The 20,860-nt window shown below is 44.6% G+C and overlaps 1 protein-coding gene across 1 annotated transcript in view; it reads left to right on the top strand.

Annotated features, from left to right (window-relative positions):
* Positions 1-20,860, top strand: part of CFDP1 (craniofacial development protein 1) — a 103,298-nt gene that overhangs the window by 77,404 nt on the left and 5,034 nt on the right. The window contains exon 6 of the mRNA XM_037516162.2: positions 17,613-17,771. Coding sequence (XP_037372059.1) covers positions 17,613-17,771 — 159 coding nt within the window. The remainder of the gene's footprint in view (positions 1-17,612; positions 17,772-20,860) is intronic.

The raw sequence follows: 20,860 nt of genomic DNA, 5'->3' as shown, positions 1-20,860 counted from the left end.
CCCTCTTAGTGTCACTCCCCAGTTTCTTGGTCCTTTGTCTTTCTCTTTCTAGATTTATTCCCTGATTTTGGTAGAGCACATCCTCCAGGAATGTCCTGAGGAAATGGTTTATGGAAAGATAAATTTTTGAAACTTTGCATGTCTGAAAATAACGTTCTACTTTCGCATCTTATTAGTGGTTTTTCTGGGTATTGCATTAGAAGTGGAAAATGGTTTTTCTTTAGAATGGTGAGGACATTGCACCAGAGACAGGCTTCTAAAAGTCTGAATCCATTTGCAAGTCTTGAATATTTGTGTATGACCTAATTTTCTCCCCTCTCCCTCTGGAAGTTTTTAGGTTTTCGTGGGTTTTTTTTTGTTGTTGTTTTTGTTTTTTAATCTCTGGGTTTCTCACCAGGCACAGAGATCCCTAGCAGGGAACAGCATGATTTCCTTGTCTTTTCCCACCTCCTCTTCATCCTCTTATCCACAGTATACACCAGCTCAGATTCCCACCGACCGAGAGAAAGTTGTCTAAATAATTCTGCTACCTTGCCTTGCTGGTGGTAACAACTGGAAGGAGAGGTCATCTTCACTGCATCTTGTTGCCTGTAGCAAATCTATACACTGGAGTAAATCTGGCAGATTCTGACCAAAAAAACCTGTTCCATTGACTATTTGGTGATTGCTCCAGTTACATTCACCTGGTATTGGTTTAGCCTTAAAGCTGGACCCAAATGTTTCTAGCTTATACGATTGCAGTGTGTGTGACTTTAAACTAGTCCCTCAAACTAAACAAACAAAAGCAGCCTGACTGTGAGGTAGCAGTAGCCAAGGCAAGGGGGAAAACTCATTTGCCACACACAGCTTTCACTAGGTTTCCTGACCTGGTTGTCCCAGAGCTTTGTTTTTACATAAACTGAATCCAAATATCACTTTTTTCCCCCAAAATTGATTCAAAAAAAAAAAAAAAGAGCAAGGATTCCCATTAATTCTGTCTCTTATATTTCCATTAAGACATATTAGTCTCTGTACCCAAAATTATACTTTGTGGCAATCAGCGTTCGGCAGGCTCTCATGGCAAGTGCCTAGGTCAAATTCAAGGGACTGACAGCCATTCAATGTCTTGACTCTGTTGCAATGAACAAATTCTTGTCCTGTGCTTGCTCTGAAGTAGTTTCTTCTAAAAATCCTAGCTAAGGATGAGCAACTAGCTATAAGATAAGCTGACACAGAATTGTTAGAGGTATAATTTTCTGGAACTTATAAAATATACAAAGTTGATCATGGCTTTCCAGTATTTATACATTATTTCAGCAAATATTTACTGGGTGCCCACCATATGCCAGGCACTCAGTTACGATCAGAGAACACTGCAGAGGTTGGTTCCAGTCTTTGTGGAATTTACATTTCAGCAGGCCGATAGACAATACAAGTAATAAGTTACATGGTGTGTTAGAAAGCAGTCACTGTTAAGGAGAAGAGAAAACCTGAGGACAGGAGGATCAGGAGTTAGGGGCGAAGGTGAAAGTTACATTATTAAACAGGATAGTCAGGGCAAGCCTTACTGAGAAATTGAGATATGGGCATAGAATTGAGGGAAGTTAATTGGGATGGTATCTGGGAAGAGAGTATTCAGGGCAGAAAGAATGGCTTGAGGCAAGCCCTGAAAAGTGGGCATGAGATGGAATGAATGAGGTGGTGGTGCAGGAGAGGAGGTCTAAGAGGTAACGCCAGTGCGATGTCGCCGTCTACCAAGCAGTGAAGGCTGCTGCAGGTGAAAAGGCATTTGGGCATCGTCATAGGCCTGTAACTGGCATGTAAGCCTTGGACTGGGTGGATTTGCTCTGAATGTGAGTGTCGATGGAGAAAAGCAGTCCCAGGAAGCATATGCTGAAAGGTGTCCTCAAAGAAGCTGACATGAACAGTCAGACAAGTCTAAACTGTGGGCCATTGTACAAGCAGTAGGACTCTTTCAGATTAAAGGGGAGCAACTATTATTGGTTTGAAATTTTTCAAAATGAAGTTTGTAGAGGGGGACAGAACATCAAGAGATAAAATATACTTTGCTGCTCAGGACCGCACTCTGTTCAGAGAGCTTTACCCCTGTCCTCCTTATCTGACTATAAATAAAGTTCTTGCTTTTTTCTGCCCTCTCCCAAATAAAAAAAGATGTACTTTGCTGCTAATGATGAATCAGCCTCAGGAAGCAGAACAAGCAACTCCTAACCTTCTAGATTGACTAATTTTTCTCTAGCAGCAACAAGATTTAAATTTCTTTTTGGATTTCAGAGAGAATCTTTTTTTTAAGATTTATTTATTTATGCATACAAGAACTGGGATACAGGCCAGAGGTGCTGGGGGGCTGGGAGAGGATTCACCAGAGACAGAGTGGGGAACAGAACAGGCAGACTGACTGAAATACACTGCTGAGGGGAGCAGCAGGCGAGACAGGAGAGGTCTCACTGCGTCATGTGGGTAGCTCTCTGGCTGGCTGGGGATCGAACTCATGCTTCAGTGGCTGTGGATAGCTTTGCAGTGCTGTGCCCAACCCCTTGTGCCACCAGGGAGGCCCTCAGAGAGAATCTTTTCAAGGACACAAGAGGATAAGAGTAGAAATGAGAGGAAATATTACCTACTATGTGCAGGCTTTGTGTTCAGTGCTTTCACGAACACATTGTAAATGCCATTACCTCTTTCTAACCTCTGTTCAACTTGTCCCCTTGGCAAATTTCTTTTCATTCTTCAAATGTCAGACACCTTCCCCTCCCTCTGCAGCTTCCGAACCTCACTCTGTTATGCTCCAGATATTCTTGCTGTGTAGCCTTTTCTTATAACATAATTACTTTTTTGCATATCTGTCTCTTGAGAATGAATTAAATGAGAATAAGAAATTTGTCTCTATCTCCAGTCGCAAGCAAAGAGTGACACGGTGAAGGCACTCAATAAATAAGAGCATGACTTGATGAATATCTCATTTAATCATCATCCTTCAAGTTAGTATTTCTCCTCATTTTGCTAATTGGTTACTCAAGGCTCATAGAAATTAAGTCTCTCAGGGTTTTAAGTAAAAGATTAAGTGGCAGGGGCAGATTTCCACACTGAGGGCAAAGCCTCTGTTCCCCACTGATTTAATAACTGCTCCAAAATAGTATTGTGGTATCTGGGACTGGGTCACACAAGCAGTGCTTAGATAGTCTATACTTATCTGAAATCCACATTTTTTAAATCTTCCTGGCCCTTCTAACATTTGTATATGATCGTCAACATAAAATAGAAGTTTCGTTTTTCTTTTTTACAAATTGGAAGTTTCCTATGGGAAATTGTCATAGATATCAGCTGAGAGATGTGTTATTTCTAAATGCTTTAATATAGTTGTAAACTTATGATTTAAACATATTAGCTGAGAAAACAGGCAAATCTGTAGAGACAGAAAGTAGGTTAGCAGTTGCCCAGAGCTGGGAAGAGGGGTGACTGCTAATCAAAATGAGGGGTTTATTTGTGGAGGTGGCAGAACATAGAATATTCGCGCGTGGTAATGGCTGCACAACTAAATATGTGCAAAACCCATTGAACTGTGTTGAATTCTTTAGTATGTGATTGCCATCTCAGTAAAGTTGTATTTAAAAGTATTAACTGAAAATAAGAAATTACCAGATAGCAGCTTTTCCAGCATTCTTCCAGAATACACTAAATTCAGTAGCTATATGTTTGGGTTATTGTCTCCATCATCTTCACTCTTAGAGAAAACCTCTTCCTCAATATGAACAGGTAGTTTGAGGGTTGGTTTTTGCTTTGGTTTTTGTCTCTGTCATGACTGGCCCTCTATTTAGTTGTATCAGTCAGATGAGACTATCTGAGTCCCAGGACTGAGCCCCTTCCTTCCTCTGGGTGGTGAGAATGATGAACAAGCTCACTCCTTTGCTGAATTACTTGCTGAGCCTCAAAGTGGAGGAAGTCGATTATGAAATCACTGGCCCCCCAGGAGAGGGTCGCAGAGTGTCTATGGCTCTGCTAATTTCCAGCAAGGAGGTATTATGCCTCAGATTTTCTCTGAATCCTCACAGCAGGGAGCGAGTGACATCAAGTTTCCTAGAGCAGTGCCTCCTTGGTGGCACAGTGGTTGAGCGCTGGGCTGCGAAGCTGCCCGCAGCCTCTGCAGCGTTGGTTCAATCCCCAGCCACTGGCGAGGGTCCCACATGATGCAACAGACCTCTCCTGCCGCCCACTGCTCCCCTCAGCAGTGTACTTTGTCAGTCTGCCTGTTCTGCTCCCCGCTCTGGCTCTGGTGAATTCTCTCACCCTCCCGCACTTCTGACTATACCCAGTACTTGTGTAAATAAATGACTAAATCTTTAAAAAAAAAAAAAAAGTTTCCTAGAGCAAATGGTTAATACATGGGAGGAGTCAAAGAACTGAAGAGCCTGCCCTTCATATATTTAGTTAATGGCATTTTTTCTTAATTCCCTCATACCATTTCTGCAGAGCGGGTCAGCCAGTTTTGTTTCAGTAGACCTTCCTCTGTCGTCCAGCCATTGTTAAAACACCTTTCTCAAACTTTAACCAGATCCACAATCATACATTCTTCATTATGATCCATGGTGGAGCGTGGTTATAAAGACTCATATTTACGGGGATCCCAGCATGTGGAGGAGTTTTGTCTGCCATTCAATATTCAGGTTGGGTGACAGGAACCTTGTAGAACAGTCTGCCTTTCTGAATAAAAAAAGCAGCTTTAGCAACCCCTGGCTGGCAGATTAAGGAAAGATACTCATTATTTTCTCTTGCTTCTGAAATGGAGGATGGGAATTTTTTTAGTGGTCAGTGAGGCACTGAGTAAAAATCTTCCATTTATTAAAGAGAAACTATGTTGTGGTTATACAGATTGCCTGGCTGCGGTTAGCATCTATGAGAACCATTTCCTGCATGCAATAAAAGGAAAGTTGTCTGCTTTCTATAGCAGACTACATGGAAGTAGATATTTCTCTTTATTGAGATCCATTGCATTGCCTTAGCCAAGTGGCATCTTGGGTGCAGGCTGAAAAACTCCCCTCCTCCCCTCATTTTGCTCACCCTTGTGCATGCAGTTGCTTCCCCAAGGCCCTTTGAGTCCTGGGTTGCGAGACGTGGTAAGGGGGAAACTGCTGCTGCTGATTGTGGTGTGTCTTGTCTTTTTGAGGAGAAGGGGGAACTGCCCTTGGCAGGGATGAGATGCGAGGAGAATATTGAAGTCTGAGACTCCACTGAGTTGCATGTTGAAGTTCAAAGAATTGTGGCTTCTAAGGGGCCAGAAAAGATACCCTGGCAGCAGAGCAGACCTGAAACATTACAGGTGCCACAGTAAGACAAATTTGGAGTTAGGCCCCCTGCTAACCAAGTTCCTTTCTTATTACTTCTTGGTCTAAATGCAAGGATCATAAGGCACACACTTCTCCAGACAGAACTTTGGAGTGTCAGGAATCACAGCTGTGTCCAATGGCCAGAACCTTCTCCTTTGGAATTTAGCCTGCTTATTTAGTAATAAGTTTGCGAGGAATGGGTAGTAAGTTTGCAAAATGTACACTAGCCAGCTCATATGAGTTTCATTTAAAGCTGGTTAATGTATCTACCCATTTCTAGGAAGGAGCAAAGGCTTGACTTGTTTTCAATGAGATCTCTGTGGTGCAAGACTAACGGAATATTTCTGATCTGAGGACACCCCCACATCCTGAAATTAACTTGACCATGACCTGGAAGGTGCCCAAGAATTTAATATTTATTTTATGTTGACACTCTCATTTTCATGAGATAGAGACCTGCCTGGGAGAAAAGGCTGGAAGGCAAAGGAGAAGTAGAATGCTGAGCTTTAAGAAAACATGCCAACTCTCTAATTAGCAATTTGCCAAACAACCCATAAACCAGGCATGTGTATCTTCTGTGCTCTATGCTTTGCTTTTTGTGTAGGCTGGCCCAGGAGAGGGGCTGTTTGCCCACCATGGTTTCCTAGGGGAGCCAGCTGTGTGAGCAGGACTCCTGCCCTCAGAACTGGCAGGCAGTCTGTAGACTGGCCTAGCACGGCCACAGCAGGAGGCCCACTGAGCTCTCCTCTAGAAAGTCACTGGCAAGTTAGATGCCAGATTCGCTTTTTGTCTACTTTGCCCGTGGCTGTGCGTGGTTGGGAGCCCACATGGACCAGTATCTGGAAAAGAAGCTGCACCCTTCTCATTTGAACGCCCAGAGTTCTGCAGTATGGAAAACATCATTACAGACTTTGTTAGAAGCTGTATTTATATTAATCCCTTTAAAATTCTGTCTCAGAAATGTAAATGGTCTGTTTGTGTTGGTTGATAAATTATTCTCCCAGCTGTGCCTGATCATACAAATTAAAGCAACAACAGTTTGCACCTCAGGGGAAAGCATCCCCCACCCTATTCCCATTAAACTAAGCATTTCCTCCTTTGAAAGCCGCAGGCCTTCTTCATTCCCCCACTGCTATAAAGTGGTGGAGCGCCCTTTCCTGCTTCGCTGTGAACCCCCACCATGGGAATGGTGCGAGGAAGGAAATGGCTGCAGCAGAGGCCGGAAAGGATGTGGCATTATCTTTTTCCCAGGGAATGAGATGAAACCACATGGGAATGGGATAAAGGAGAAGGAAATTCAGAAGTATCATTTCCTAGAGGACTGGTGGGCAGGCCAAAAAGGTCTTTCTTGCTGCTGATTTCATGTCACTTACCCCTTCCCACATAGCAGACCCCTGCCCCTTCCCGCCTGTCCACTAGCATTCTGCTGATCCTCCCATGGCCATCTGCCTTTTCTCTAGTTGCTGCTCTTTCATTTTTAGAGATTATCATACAGCCACAGCTTTATATGATCCTGAGGAGGTGGGGAGAGGGCTTCTGAATAATTGTCATTCAATGCCTTGGCCACAGCAAAGGCACAGTAAGGCACCAAAAATAAACAGCAGAATATCCTGAATTTCCTGAAAGTACATACTACCCATTAATTACAGTCAAAGAGAGGAGAATATACCTTTACAGATGAGAACTCTGGCAGTCACCATCTAGCCCAAGGGTCCACTCTTAGAATCAGGGGTCCTGACCTGACACTCTGTGCCCCCAATAAATGTATAGTGAGAAGTACCAACCTCGTCTATGTAGCATATGCTTGGTAGAAGAAAAAGACATTCCCAAGTGGCAGTATTCTATAATACAACCAATCTGATCTGTGGAAAACTTGGGAGTGACATCAAAGACCAAAAGTAAAACAAAACACAAAGTGGGAGACTGCTAATGACAAGATTAGAGGAGACGAAAGGAATTTAGTGCCGGATGTCAGGGAGTAGAGCACAGTGGTCAAGGACATTTGGGGAGGCTTTGAGGGAAGTTTGAATGTGGAGTTTTTATTCGGCTGCATTATTATGTCAATGTTAGGTTTCTTGGGTATAATGTGTGTTGTATTTATGTAGGAGAGTGTCCTTGGGAGATGCATGCTAAAGTATCTAGAGGTAAAGTGGCATAACTACAACTAATTTAAAAATAGTTCCCTACCCCTCAAGAAAGAAGATTTACACAGAGAGAAAGCAAATGTAGAAGCAAATGTAGCAAAATGTTAACAGTCAATAGATGTAAGTGAAAAATACTCAGATGATGGTGGTTCTCTGCTTTCAGCTTTTCTGCCAGTTTGACATTTTTCACACCAGAAAGTTGGGGAAATTTCCCACCAGATATTGGCGTTGCACTGCTGCATGCCATCATGTTCTACCCCTCAGAAGCAGGAGTGGAAGGCACGTTCAGATACCTTAAAATGTACATGTCCAGGGCCTCCCTGGTGGCCTGGGGGTTAAGTCTTAGTGCTGTCACCACCATGGCTGAGTTCAGTCCCTGCCCAGGGAACTAACCCACATGTGGTGCATCAGACCTCTCCTGTCTCACCAGCTGGGAGGCTCCTCTCAGTAGTAAATCTGCCCATTCTGCACCCCTCACTCTGTCTCTGTTGAATCCTCTCTCGCTCGCTCGCTCGCTCTCTCTCCTTCCCTCTTTCTCGCTTGCTCTCTTTCTCATGCACACACTTCTGGCTTACACAGTTCTACGCAGAAATAAATAAATCTTCAAAAAAAAATTTACATGGCCAAATGGTAATAGAAGCCCTTGCATCTTCAAGCAGCATTTCTCTCTGCATTATATATGTGAACCAGGCATTACAGATGCCTTGTTTGCACCACAGTAGGGCATGGAAAAGGCCCTATTCTTTCCTAATGCCTGTCTAACTTAACACCCTCTCTGAAAGGTCTGAACTACTCAGATTAATAAAACAAACAACAATAAAAAACAACAATTACCCTTTGTGGCAAGGGACCCAAGCCCACTGAGCTGCCTGGTTTTAGCAGAACAATAGACCAGTAGAAGACTATTCTTCACAGAGAAAAAGGACATTAACTTTCTCTTGGAGTATAATGCTAGTAACATACTGCCCAGCAGAACAATTAGCTTGTCCCAAATAAGAAGTCCATTTCAGTATCATTTGTAAGCCCTTCACCCCAGCTACTTGTCTCAAAATGAATGATCCCAGCAGAGGCCAGGAGTCTGCATTTAGAGAAGCTCTGCTTTGGGGGAGAACAGTTCACGTCTTATTGACTATGAATGGATAATGTGTCTCCTCTAGGAAAAGCTCTCATTTAAATAGAACCAAATCAGCTAGAATAGTGATTCCATCCTGCGTCAGTTGAAGGGGTGGAGCACGCTAAATCAGACCTCTATGCCTAACAGATATGGAAGGAAGGGTTGGAAAGGGCTCCAGGAAATATACTGTTTCAATGTATTGTGTTTCAGGGCTTTGCCAAAAGAATTCTCAAGTATGTTTCCTAGATTTGTTATAAAGATGTAAAGCAGGGCCTCCCCTGGTGGCGCAGTGGTTGAACGCTGGGCTGTGAAGCTGCCCACAGCCTCTGCAGTGCTGGTTCAATCCCTGGCTGCTCCCCTGCCACCAGAGGAGGGTCCCACATGGCGCGCAGACCTCTCCTGCCACCCGCTGCTCCCCTCAGCAGTATACTTCGGTCCTTCTGCCTGCTCTGCTCCCCACTCCGGCTCTGGTGAATTCTCTCACCCTCCCGCGCTTCTGACTGTACCCAGTGCTTGTATAAATAAATAAATAAATCTTTAAAAAAAAAAAAAAAAAGATGTAAAGCAGCTGAAGTCAAATCAGGCAAATGTAAGTGCCCTTCATTCTCAGATTAGCATAAGAGCAGTAGAACCAACTAGCTGATCATTTTCTATTTGTATCACAACTGTGAAGCTGCTGCTGTTTGCCAGCATTGAGCCCACCTTTTTTTGCTGGCACTTTATCAACATCAATAATAGATTGAAGAGAACTGACAATTTTTCAGGCCACAAAGTGTTTAAGATCATTTGGAACTTCTTATCTTCCGGCTCTTCACATTTCTGAGCCTGAGGTCCCATAGAATACTGTCAGCACAATCTTGGGAAGTAAATGGGCTTTAAACTCTCTTCTTAATATAATCCTGACTGCTAGTCCATTTCCCTGCATGGCCTGGCCTTTGGGCACATTTCTTAGAAACTTAGAAACTTCATCAAGGGATTTGGACTTTGTTCTTCATTCTTAAACACGTCAGCTAAGGGGCCTCCCTGGTGGCTCAAGGAGTTAAGACACAACCTATGAAGCTATCCTCAGCCACTGCAGCAAGAGTTTCATCCCCAGCCAGGGAGCTACCCACATGGCACAGCAGACCTCTCCTGTTTTGCCCACTGCTCCCATCAGCAGTGGATTTCATTCAGTCTGCCTGTTCTGTTCCCCACTTTCACCCCCCCCACACACACACACCTCTGGCCTATACCCCAGTTCTTGTATGCATAAACAAATAAATCTTTAAAAACAAACAAAATAAAGATGTCAGCTAAGCTAAAACCAAAGAAGATCTGAAAAGGAACAGTGAGTCCAAGCAGACAGGACTCACTGAAGAATTATCATAAACATCCTTTGTGTTTCTCAGAATATCATGCCAGTTCCAGACCTTTGTATGGCTCTGGAAAATAGTCCATATGGAAGCTTCAGAAAGTCAACTCCTGAGCCTCCCCGGTGGCGCAGCGGGTTGAGCGCCGCGCTGTGAAGCTGTCCGCAGCCTCTGCAGCATGGGTTTGATTCCCGGCTGGCCGGCGAGAATCCCACAAGGCACAGCAGACTTCTCCTGCCTCGCCCACTGATCCCCTCAGCAATGTCTTTGGTCCGTCTGCCTGTTCTGCTCCCCGCTCTGTCTCTGGTGGATTCTCTCACCCTGTCGCGCCTCTGACCTGTACCCCAGTTCTTGTATAAATAAATAATTTTTTTAAAAAAAGTCAACTCCTGACTTGTAAGCACATGACAAATACTAAGGAAACTGTTTATCTCTGCCAAAGAATCTTTGTTCCAAATAATATGCATTTTAGTGGTTACCAGGTTATGAGACGGAAGGCATAGACTTGAGCCAGACCCTGTGTGTTGAAGTTCTAAGTAAAGGTTATTAGCGCTTCCGTGTGTGTGTCAGCATTATCCTTGCTGTTCCACTTTTTTTTTTTTTTTTTTTTCTGTTCCACTTTTGAATCTACCATTTCTGGTCTGGTATCTCAAATGTAGTATTGAATCTTTTTGTGAAGAGGAAAAATTCATTTGGATAATGCCGTTGTCGAAGCCCAAGGATTCTTAGTTCATTAAACTTGCAGTGATCACGTACCATGGGCAAGGCTTTGTGCTACACTCTAAGTGAGTCAGGAATGAGTAAGACATGGGCCCTGTGTATGGTGAGCTCCAGGGCAATGGGGAAATTAAGAGTATCCCCTTCCTCCAAGTGAATGATGATAGAAATTAGAGTATGGCAAGGATCCCCAAGGGGTATCCATCCCCTAATTCTGGCATCAGCAAGGTGGAGCAGATGGGCTATCAAAATCACCTAGCACCAGTCCTGAGTCTCCCAGTATGAACCCAGGCAGTTTTGTTAACTTTCTTGAACTTCAGTTGAGTCATCTATAAAATAAGAAGGTTGCATAAACAGCTTCCCAGCTCTTCCCTCTTTAGTGCTCTCATTGTGTGTAGTTACATAAGATTACATTTTATATGTTTTTATGTCCCCACTTCCAAGCAGTGTTGGATACTCAGTGAGCTCTCAGTAATTTCTGTTGGGTGAATCCTCCAAATTCATTCCTATACCTAAAATTCAACAGCTTGGTAACTGCTGGGTGCCTGAGACTGATTTTAAAGATCATGAGGAAAGATGTTCCCACTTTCCTTCACAACCAACTAGTGTGTCCTACCAACCTTCCTATTTCTGCTGCAGAGTTTCCTTTCACAGCTCCCTTCCAGGACCACTTCTCAGTAAACAGCAGAATCCAGAGTGTTACTGAGAGGGGAGTGGGGGAGTCAGAGCAGTGCATTCATTAGAAAATCTGTTGGGTGAATCAGTGCCTGCATGGCAATGCAGCAGAGTAAACAAGTTACTCTGTATCTTATCACAGACTCAACAGGATGGAGTTTATCTTTAAAAAAAAAAAAGATTTATTTATTTATACAAGAACTGGGGTACAGGCCAGATGCATGGGAGGGTGAGAAGATTTACCAGAGACAGAGCAGGGAACAGAACAGGCAGACTGATGAAATACACTGCTGAGGGGAGTAGCGGGCGAGACAGGAGAGGTCTGCTGCATCATGTGGGACCCTCGCCAGCTGACTGGGATCGAACCCACGCAGTAGAGGCTGCAGATAGCTTCACAGTATGGCGCTCAACCGCCTCTGCCACTGGGGAGTCCCTGGAGTTTATCATTTAATTGCGGTGACATTTGTTAAAATTACATTTCTTGGGCTTCCCCGGTGGTGCAGCAGTTTGAACGCTGTGCTGTGAAGCTGTCCGCAGCCTCTGCAGTGTGGGTTCGATCCCCAGCCAGCCACGGAGAAACCCACATGCATGGCAGACCTCTCCTGCCTCGCCCGCTGCTCCCCTCAGCAGTGTCTTTGATCCGTCTGCCTGTTCTGCTCCCTACTCTCTGGTGAATTCCCTCACCTTCCTGCGCCTCTGACCTGTACCCCACTTCTTGCATAAATAAAAACAAATCTTAAAATAAATAAATAAATAAAACAAGCCTCTTTTAAAAAATACTACATCTCTTGGTCTAAAGAGACTAGCAGAATAAGAATTAGTAAATATCATTGTAAACTTTGAATTCAGAAAGGAGGAAAAGATGACTTGCCATTTTAACTTTTTTGTTCTTTCTACGTTTTTGAGTTTCTCTGTCTTTTTTGTGTGCGGTCTTGGCTGATGTCTGGTGTTGGGATGAGTCATTGGGCCCAGTGTGATGGGAAGGGAATTGAAGGTAATTGCTGTTGATGGATAACCATACAGAGCACGCAAGAAAGAAATGCTTGGTAAGAGTCTCCTTTGCCAGCATGCCTACTGCATCCAGCCGTGCTCCTGTGGCTTGGAAGCTGGCTGAAGAGCGCGAAGGCCTGCTCCTCAGACAGGGTTAGTATCTGCATGGAATTACATCTGTGAGGTCAGTGCAGTAGTGTGACATTCAGGAGGATATGACCGAAGCATCGTTATTATATTGAAAATATCTTGACAGCAATGTTGTGGCCACTTCTGAGTATAATATACTGGATGTAATCCATCACTGAGAAGTGTGCAGTGCTTTTTTTTGAACATGGACTTGTAGCAGGTAGATAAGGATTCACCCAAATGAAGTACTGTAGTCTGCTGTGACACAGATCAGCACACTTTAGCACCAACACCAGAAAATTCACAGCGGGGGCAAGGGAGTCTCTCAAAGTCCACTTCCTGGCAGGCCATGCCCTTATGGCTTAGGTTCCAGAACAAAGAAAAATTAGTGGTTCTGTTGATGTGGTACCTGAAACTTCCCTGGTTCCTGCTGACAGCAGAGAGCTCTCCAAGGGCATTCTGACCTCCCCCTTTCCACAGCTTTCCAGTATACCCAGCTGCCAAATGCCTGCAGAATACCACTGCTCATTTACCCCCTTCTAGCCATTCCCAGCACTTGGAGAGGCTAGCCTCACAGCATACTCAGCAGCCCCTGTCCAGAGCTCATTCCTTCCCAACTCAACTTTCTTGAGAGTCTGATGGGTGAACCATAACAGCAAAAAGCAGGCCAGGGTCATACTATATCTGCTTTCCTAAAAGCAGGGATGGAATGACACCAGGATTATGCCACTAAAGCTCCATGTCAAGGCAGGAATTGGATATGAGAGCTGCAAAGCCTGCAGGGACCCACATGCCAGCTTCCAGGAAGAAACTGCCAGTCTTTCGAATATGATGAGTTTCTGCATGTTTTGGCTACTACTATAAATGTGTCATTCACCTTGATTTAGCCTCAAATAAAATGTAATTTTTCTATAGAAACTATGAGATTAGGAAATCATACACCATATTAATGATGTAGTAAGGGCAGAACTGGAAGCTTTCCCTCAAAAGCCTAAAAGCAGGTGACACTTTGCTGATGTTTAATGGTGAACAAATCAAAGGAGGATTGTGGGTTTTTTTTTCTTTTATGGAACCCTCTTCACTGCTGTGCAGCAAAATGTCATTTTCTCATAGACTTAACAAAGTGATTTGTTAAAGACAGGTCAGTCAGGGACTAGCATCAGAGCAGCGGTGGGGAGAGATGGCGGGCACAGCCTCTGGTGCCACCCAGGCAAAATAGGAAACCCTGCAATATTGTGATATTGAGGCGAACACAACTAGAAATGTTTCCACTAATAAATCCCCAATTGAAACATGTTCCGAGCACCTTTTATCTTCTAAACATCCACTTCTCTCCCACTGTTGGTCCTGTGGCCTAGGGGACATTGTTGTGCTGAAGAGAGATTTGGAGACCCCAGGGATTTAAATAACTGCAGAGAGAGAAAGCATGCACAAGGGAAATATATTTTCTCCTAAAAGTGGTAGATTCCACTCAGAGCAGACCCTGGGATAAGGTTTTGAATACAGATACAGTTTATTTGGGAGGTCATTCCAGGAACCAGGAATGAGGGATAGGAACAGTAACACAGGGAGTGGGGGAGCGGCCAAACAAGAGTGCGTCTCCAAGGCCACAAGGGCTCGATGCCACCAGAACTTTTGTGTGTGTGTGTGGGGGGGGGGGGGACCCTCGCTGGTGGCCAGGGAATGAACCTGCGCTGCAGAGGCTGCGGGCAGCCTCACAGCCCAGCGCTCAACCGCTGCGCCACGAGGGGAGGCCCGCCACCAGAACTTCTAAGGAGCAATCAGATAACCTCCCAGAATTGCCTTAGTGAAGACAGGAGGCTGGGCCACTGACCTGCCACCCATGAGGGTGTGTAAGCTCTACCATGAGACATGCAGGCAGGGCCAAAGTAGGCCCTGCAGCCAGAAATGGAAAGCCTGCAGGTTTATGATTTTGGTGGGACGTCAGCAGTGACTCTGATCTTGCTCAGAACTGACTAGGGCGGTGGCAGCTGAAATTATAGTCCTTAAGCATCTGAAAGGATTGCTGCTTTTTTAAAAAAATATATTTTATATAATTCTTACATCATTTTTCATTTTTGCACAATGTATGCATTTTCATTTTGGTTATATTCCCCATATAATTGCCCCCCCCTTATTTTGACCCTAATCATTCCTCTCCCTGCCCCCTCCTCTGTAGTTTGTCTCTAATTTATAGTTGCTTGTTGATTTTGATTTTTTCTTTGTCATAGATGGTCTTTTTCCTGGTCATTTATTTATATTTTCTAAATTCCTGCTATGAGTGAGACCATCTGGTATTTTTCTTTTTCTTTCTGGCTTATTTTGCTGAGCATGATCCCTTCCAGCTCCATCCATGTTGCTACAAATGGCATGAGTTTATCTTTTTTGATTGCTGAGTAATATTCCATTGTGCATATATACCACATCTTCTTGATCCAGTCAGAGATACTATCTCATACCAGTGAGAATGGCACGTATTAAAAAAACTAGCAACAACAAATGTTGGCAAGGATGTGGAGAAAGAGGAACTCTCCTGCACTGCTGGTGGGAGTGCAAACTGGTCCAACCACTATGGAAAGCTGTGTGGAGATCCTCAACCTACTAAAGATAGAGCTTCCATATGATCCAGCAATTCCACTCCTAGGTATTGACCCAAATGACACAGAAACATTAATTCAAAAGAGCACCTGCCACCCCTATGTTTATAGCAGCACTATTTACAATAGCTAAGCTTTGGAAACAACCCAAATGCCCAAAAATCGATTGCTGCTTTTTTTTCCCCAAAGATTTATTTATTTATGCATACAAGAACTGGTGTATAGGCCAGAGGTGCGGGGGTGGGGGATGAGAGGATTTACCAGAAAAAGTGGGGAGCAGAACAGGCAGATCTACTGAAATACACTGCTGAGTGGGAGCAGTGGGCGAGACAGAGTTCTGCTCTGCCATGTGGGTCAGCTTTCTGGTCAGCCAGGGATCGAACTCGTGCTGCAATGGCTGCGAATAACTTCGTAGTGCTGTGCTTCACCTCTTGCGCCACCAGGGAGGCCAAGGATTGCTGCTTTGATAGGAAAAGAACTGAGGTACAGTAGGGGTGCCATCAGAAGGCATCTAATCCAGAGACAAGAAGAGAGCAGGTTGAGGTGAACTGCAGATTTGGTACTGTGTGGTTAGAGCATAGAATGTAAGGGTCAGTGTGGGAAAATAATCTCAGGAAGAATGTTGCCAGTTAAAGAATTTAGACATTATTGTAAAAGAGCAGTTGGCATCAGGGAAACACACTTAAGCAGAAAGACACATGTTTCTGAAAACTCACTTCAATGACAGCTTGTAGGCTTGATGCCAGAGTGGGACAGGTGACTAAGGGTGGAACACAACAGTCATGGAGGCTGGCAAGAGGCTGCTGTGTTATTCAAGTGAGAGAGATAATATGAGAACCAGAGCAGTGGCAGTGCAGGAGGTAAGAGGTGAAAAGATTTGAGACATCTTAGGTTTCCACGTCCCTCCCATACTCTGCTCCTAGTACAATTGTGTGTGCATGTGCACGCACATACGCACTGATGGAGAAATTGTAGTGGGGATTCAGTTATCCGGGAAAGAATTTTTAGAAGATGTAATTGAAAGCTCCTAAGAACCATTTGGAGTCTTCTTCAACAAATTGGGAAGTAAAATAGCTGTCAGAAAAATAGCTCAAATATCTTATTTCAGAGGTGAGACAGCACAAGGCACTGCACTGGCATTCAAAGAGACCTCCTTTTGCCCTTGATCGGAATTTTCTATTAGTTTGACCTTTGTTGTATCATTTAACCCTCTGGACTGTGTTTGTTTATTCAACTCAAAATGAGAAGGATGGCGCCTGCCCAGCTTATTCCAAGTAAATCTTAAGCTCAGCATGTAGTAGGATACAACTGCTAGAGGGAAGCTCACATCCTCCCGACCAACATGAATAGAATGAGAGTAAGGAGAGTGATTGTTCAGCCCAGGAGTCTGGTGTTCATTGTAGCCACCCGCCTCAGCCAATCCAGAGTAGAGGTGGTGGGCCATCTTCCATTGACACTGTGCTGCAGGGGCATGGTGTTTCAGAGTGGGGCCTGTGACACCAGATCTTCTGGAAGCCTCTCCCTCCAACTCAGACTGATGGGTGCTCTCTGACAGGCAATAATAAGATGAGCAAATGGCTCTGAGAACAGTTGGAAAACCAGCATCTGTGCAAGTGAAAGGTATTATTATTGATATTATCAGCAGGCCTGTGATATTCACTGTTTTTGAATGGTTTCACTCTCCTGCATATCTTAGTAAACATAAAATAACCTCCAGTTCCCATGTGCTAGTTACTAGACATAAAGAGTCTTAAAGCCATGTTCCTTCCCCTAGTACCCACTTCTTACCAACTAGTTGTGCTCTCCTTTTCTTATTTGTCTCTACTATTTAACATTGACTGGAAACATTTGACCTGCCAAGACTTGTGAACTTGGGTATATGGGGTTTTTCCCACAGTTCTTGATAGCATCACCAGCAGATAGAACACAAGCGGTATATATATCCCTGGTTTCGGGCTGAGGGATATTCACCACCTCCTGGGAAAAACCAGGGTCCTGACTCACAGGAGTTGAAAGGAAACTGATTTTGAAATCCTTTTAAGATACTGTGACTTCTTACTCATCAGTCCTAGAATCTTCTCTTTCTCTTAAAAGAATTCCCTGGGGCATTAGTGCACAAATGATGACAGTGTGCTCTTTTAAGCATTTGACATAGAAGATATACATAGAAGCCCTGTGAGTAGGTATTCACTTTGTAGGCTAGGAAACTGAGGCATGTGTAGTTAAATAACTAGCCTGAAGTCACTCATATAGAGCTGGAATTTGAACGTAGGCATGTGATCCCAAAGCTGTGTCTGAATCATGCTGCTCTTCTCACTTCTTGCAAGCCAAGACCTGCCATACTGGGCATACAGACACCTTCAGGATTTCCTAACCCCGGGTCCTTAGAGCGGGCAGAGATGTTAAGCAGTAGAATTCTGATCTGCTCACAGTGTATACCACACCAGACAGGAAGTGCCCCAGATAGGAACATTAGCTCCCATTAAGATAAATATCTGTAATCCTGCCAATCAGAAAAACCATTGATCAAGAGATCATAGTTTTTACATGCGACATGTCTCCTGTTTTCGCTTTCCTAGGTTAAAAAGATCAAGTGGCATGAGCAACCTTCTGGGGAAAATTGGAGCTAAGAAGCAGAAGATGAGCACCCTGGAGAAGTCTAAATTGGATTGGGAGAGCTTCAAGGAGGAAGAAGGCATTGGTGAAGAACTGGCCATCCATAATCGAGGGAAAGAAGGGTAAGTAGGAGTAGATTGTATTCCTGTGACCCTCCTAAGAACTTGAGAACAGACAGACACCTGAGTTTAAACCACAGGAGCATTTCATGGTGAATAAAGACTGTGAGTACTTCAGTTTGTCAGTGAAACTCGGTTCTAATGTAGGACAGGTCCTGTGGGTGAGAAAGCCACAGAGGGTAAGGGAAAGAAGGACGTGTGAGCATTTCTCTGGGGTGACAGTCACGTCTGCCAAGCTGATTTACCGCTCCCGTGAACTCAAAGTCACCTTTATTCTTGTGGTCTCATCTAGCTCACTGTGTCACTCTTGGCCTGAATTATTTGGCCTCTGAGAAGCCAGACTGCTTTGCCAGCAGAGCGCCTAGGTGGTGTGCTTTATCTTGGGATTTTTCTGTCTTATGTCATTATGACCCAAAGTGGAGCTTCACTCTTGGCTTCAACCTGTATGACACACCAGCTCTCAGCACACAGGCCCTTACTCGCACCACCTCTTCTTCACTTTAGAATTCAGAGAGGAGATCCACAAGCTATGTAGTCAGTGAAATCAAGAAGGAAGCAGTGTTCATTGAGTCCTTAGGAACCTCGGATGGAGCTAAGGAACAGAAAGTTACTACACAAATAGGTCCTTGACTCAAGGTTAGTGTTCCTCGCCCCTGGCAGTGAAAGGAAGTACGTGACCCATCGGAATGCCCTGGGGTGCTCATCGCCTACCCCTCACCAGTAAGGGTTCTCCCTCCAGCACGCTGGCCACTTGGGAGGCTCAGCTTTGTCACCTTGGAATAATGATACCCCCACAGAGTGGATGTGAGGACCTCGTGAGGTAATGTGTGTGATATATATTAATACATACATATAACATGCAGAAAAGCACTTTGTAGAGTGCCTGTCACATAAAGGCCTGAATTAAGTGGTAATCATTCAGGTTGTTTTTAAGCTAAGTTATGATAAAGACAGATGAGGGATTTATTTGGGGAGTCAACAGGTCATGTTTGTAAATTAGGCTTCAAGGTTATTTGAATGAACCTGAAATTTGACCAATATATTAAAAAAAAATTTAATGACTTGATGAGCTTATTTAACTCCCAGACCTCTCGGTCAGTCTGTCAAAGATGGAATGTCATGGTCGGAAGCACCGCAGCCATCTGGGAGGGCCCAGGATAAAGTGCAGGCCAGAGTCATTGTTTTCTAGAGAAGGCCTCTGACGCTTGCCCCAGACCGCCCACTCTGACTCAGCCCTAGTCATGCACGTCGCCCTCCTCTTCTCCATGTTTGCCTCATACTCTAAGGCAGCAGAGGAACAGCCAGTGTGTGTGTTTATTGCTCCTGTTAGTATTATGTGAGGTTTACAATGTTCACTCCGCTTGAGTCAATAGATAAAAGTAAGGAGTGGCGGTGTTGACAATAGGGAGAGTTAATAAAATGCAGACTGGAAGAGAAAACAAGATTTAAGCACACATCTCCCCAGTGAGAACTTTTCAGGCAAAGGAAAATCACATAACTGACTTGCAACTTCTACACTCTGCTTTTCCCTCCTCCGTCTGAGACTCCCCCTGCCCCCATAATTCCACACATCTGATTTTCCAATGCAAATATGATGACTTCTGCGCTCTGTCTCTGGCTGTTCTCACCTGCCCTCTCCAGCGCCCACCCCCAAGCTCCTCTCTGCTGCCTTTCCTAACTCCTGCAGCTTTATCCAGCCAACCCCTACTCCCAGGAAGGGACGATAGCTTTGGTTTCCACCAATCTAAGCTTGAAAATTCTGTGGGGAATTTTCCTAAGTCATAGGACCACCCCTGTACAGAGCTGCTGTATCAAGAATCACAAAGAATCTTATTTTTAAATCAAGGGGTACACTGGACCCTTAAATCCCTTTCTGGGGGCCTCCCTGGTGGTGCAGGGGGTTAAGTGTAAGCACTGTGAAGCTATAGGCAGCCACTGCAACATGAGTTCGATCCCTGGCCAGGGAGCAGAGCTACCCACATGGCACAGCAGGCCTCTCCTGTCTCACCCACTGCTCCACTCAGCAGTGTATTTCAGTGGATCTGCGTGTTCTGCTCCCCACTCTGACTCTGGTGAATTCTCTCACCCCTTCCACCTCTGGCCGACACCCCTGCTCTTGTAGGCATAAATAAATAAAAGTAAATCTTTAAAAATAAATTAATAAATCCCATTCTGGTGTGTTCCTGCCAACTCTTCGGGAATGGTGGCCAAATACAGCTGGGGGACCTCTTCTCCCAGTCTCTCTCGCTGGTGTGTCTTCCTTCTCTGGAGTTTTAAACTGGGGAAATCCCTGGACTGAAGTCTGGGTGGCCAGTTTTCTTCACATTTTCCTTTCCTCCTAGAAAAGTCACTAGTTTCACAGCATAAATGCCAGTTTTCTGCTAATAACTCCCAAACAAGCTATCCCTGTAGTTCCCATTCACGTGTCAACTGCAGAATCACATAGCAACTGTTTTGTGTGACATCATCTGCACAGCAAAGAAGCAAAGAGTTGCTGCTTTTCCCTTGAGCCCCGGACTTCTTGGGCGTGGTCCAGCCTTTCAGGGTCATCGTCTGCATTCTGCGTCAGGACAGGGTGTTCAGCATTGCTTTCCTCCCCAGTCCTGTAAGCCACTTGCATCAGCAGTACCTCTCAAGCACTGCTGAAGAGGAGGCCTGCGGGCTTAGGGGAAGCGATTGATGCATAGGAAATGAGAGACAGACTTGTCTAGGGCTGCAGCTGCCAATTATACTGAAGCTTATGATGCTCAGTGATTGGAAGTCACATTGGAGGGGCATGGCGGAGAGGCTGGAGAGAATCATTTTCTTTAAAGAATCTGTCTCTGTGACCCCCAAGAATCGTTCTTTCAGAACCTGCACACCTTGAGGTAAGATGAGAAGAAACCAGTGATGAAGAAAATTAAAATCTCCTCCTTTCCCCGTGGGCCTGGAGATGTTGGCAAGTCAGATCATCTTCCGCAAAATGAGGGCACAGGCCTGTGCTGTGTGCACAGCTTCTTTTTAGGGCCATATTTCAGGGCAAACCATGCATCTCTCCTTACACCAACCACAGGGCCTCCTTCTTCCACGAAGTGCTTCAGTGCCTGTTGCTT

This window comes from Talpa occidentalis, unplaced genomic scaffold (assembly GCF_014898055.3).
Source record: "Talpa occidentalis isolate TD23 unplaced genomic scaffold, MPIMG_talOcc4v2.1 talOcc4.17, whole genome shotgun sequence".
NCBI classification, from domain to species: Eukaryota; Metazoa; Chordata; class Mammalia; order Eulipotyphla; family Talpidae; genus Talpa; species Talpa occidentalis.
This window is presented reverse-complemented; position numbering and strand designations above follow the sequence as displayed.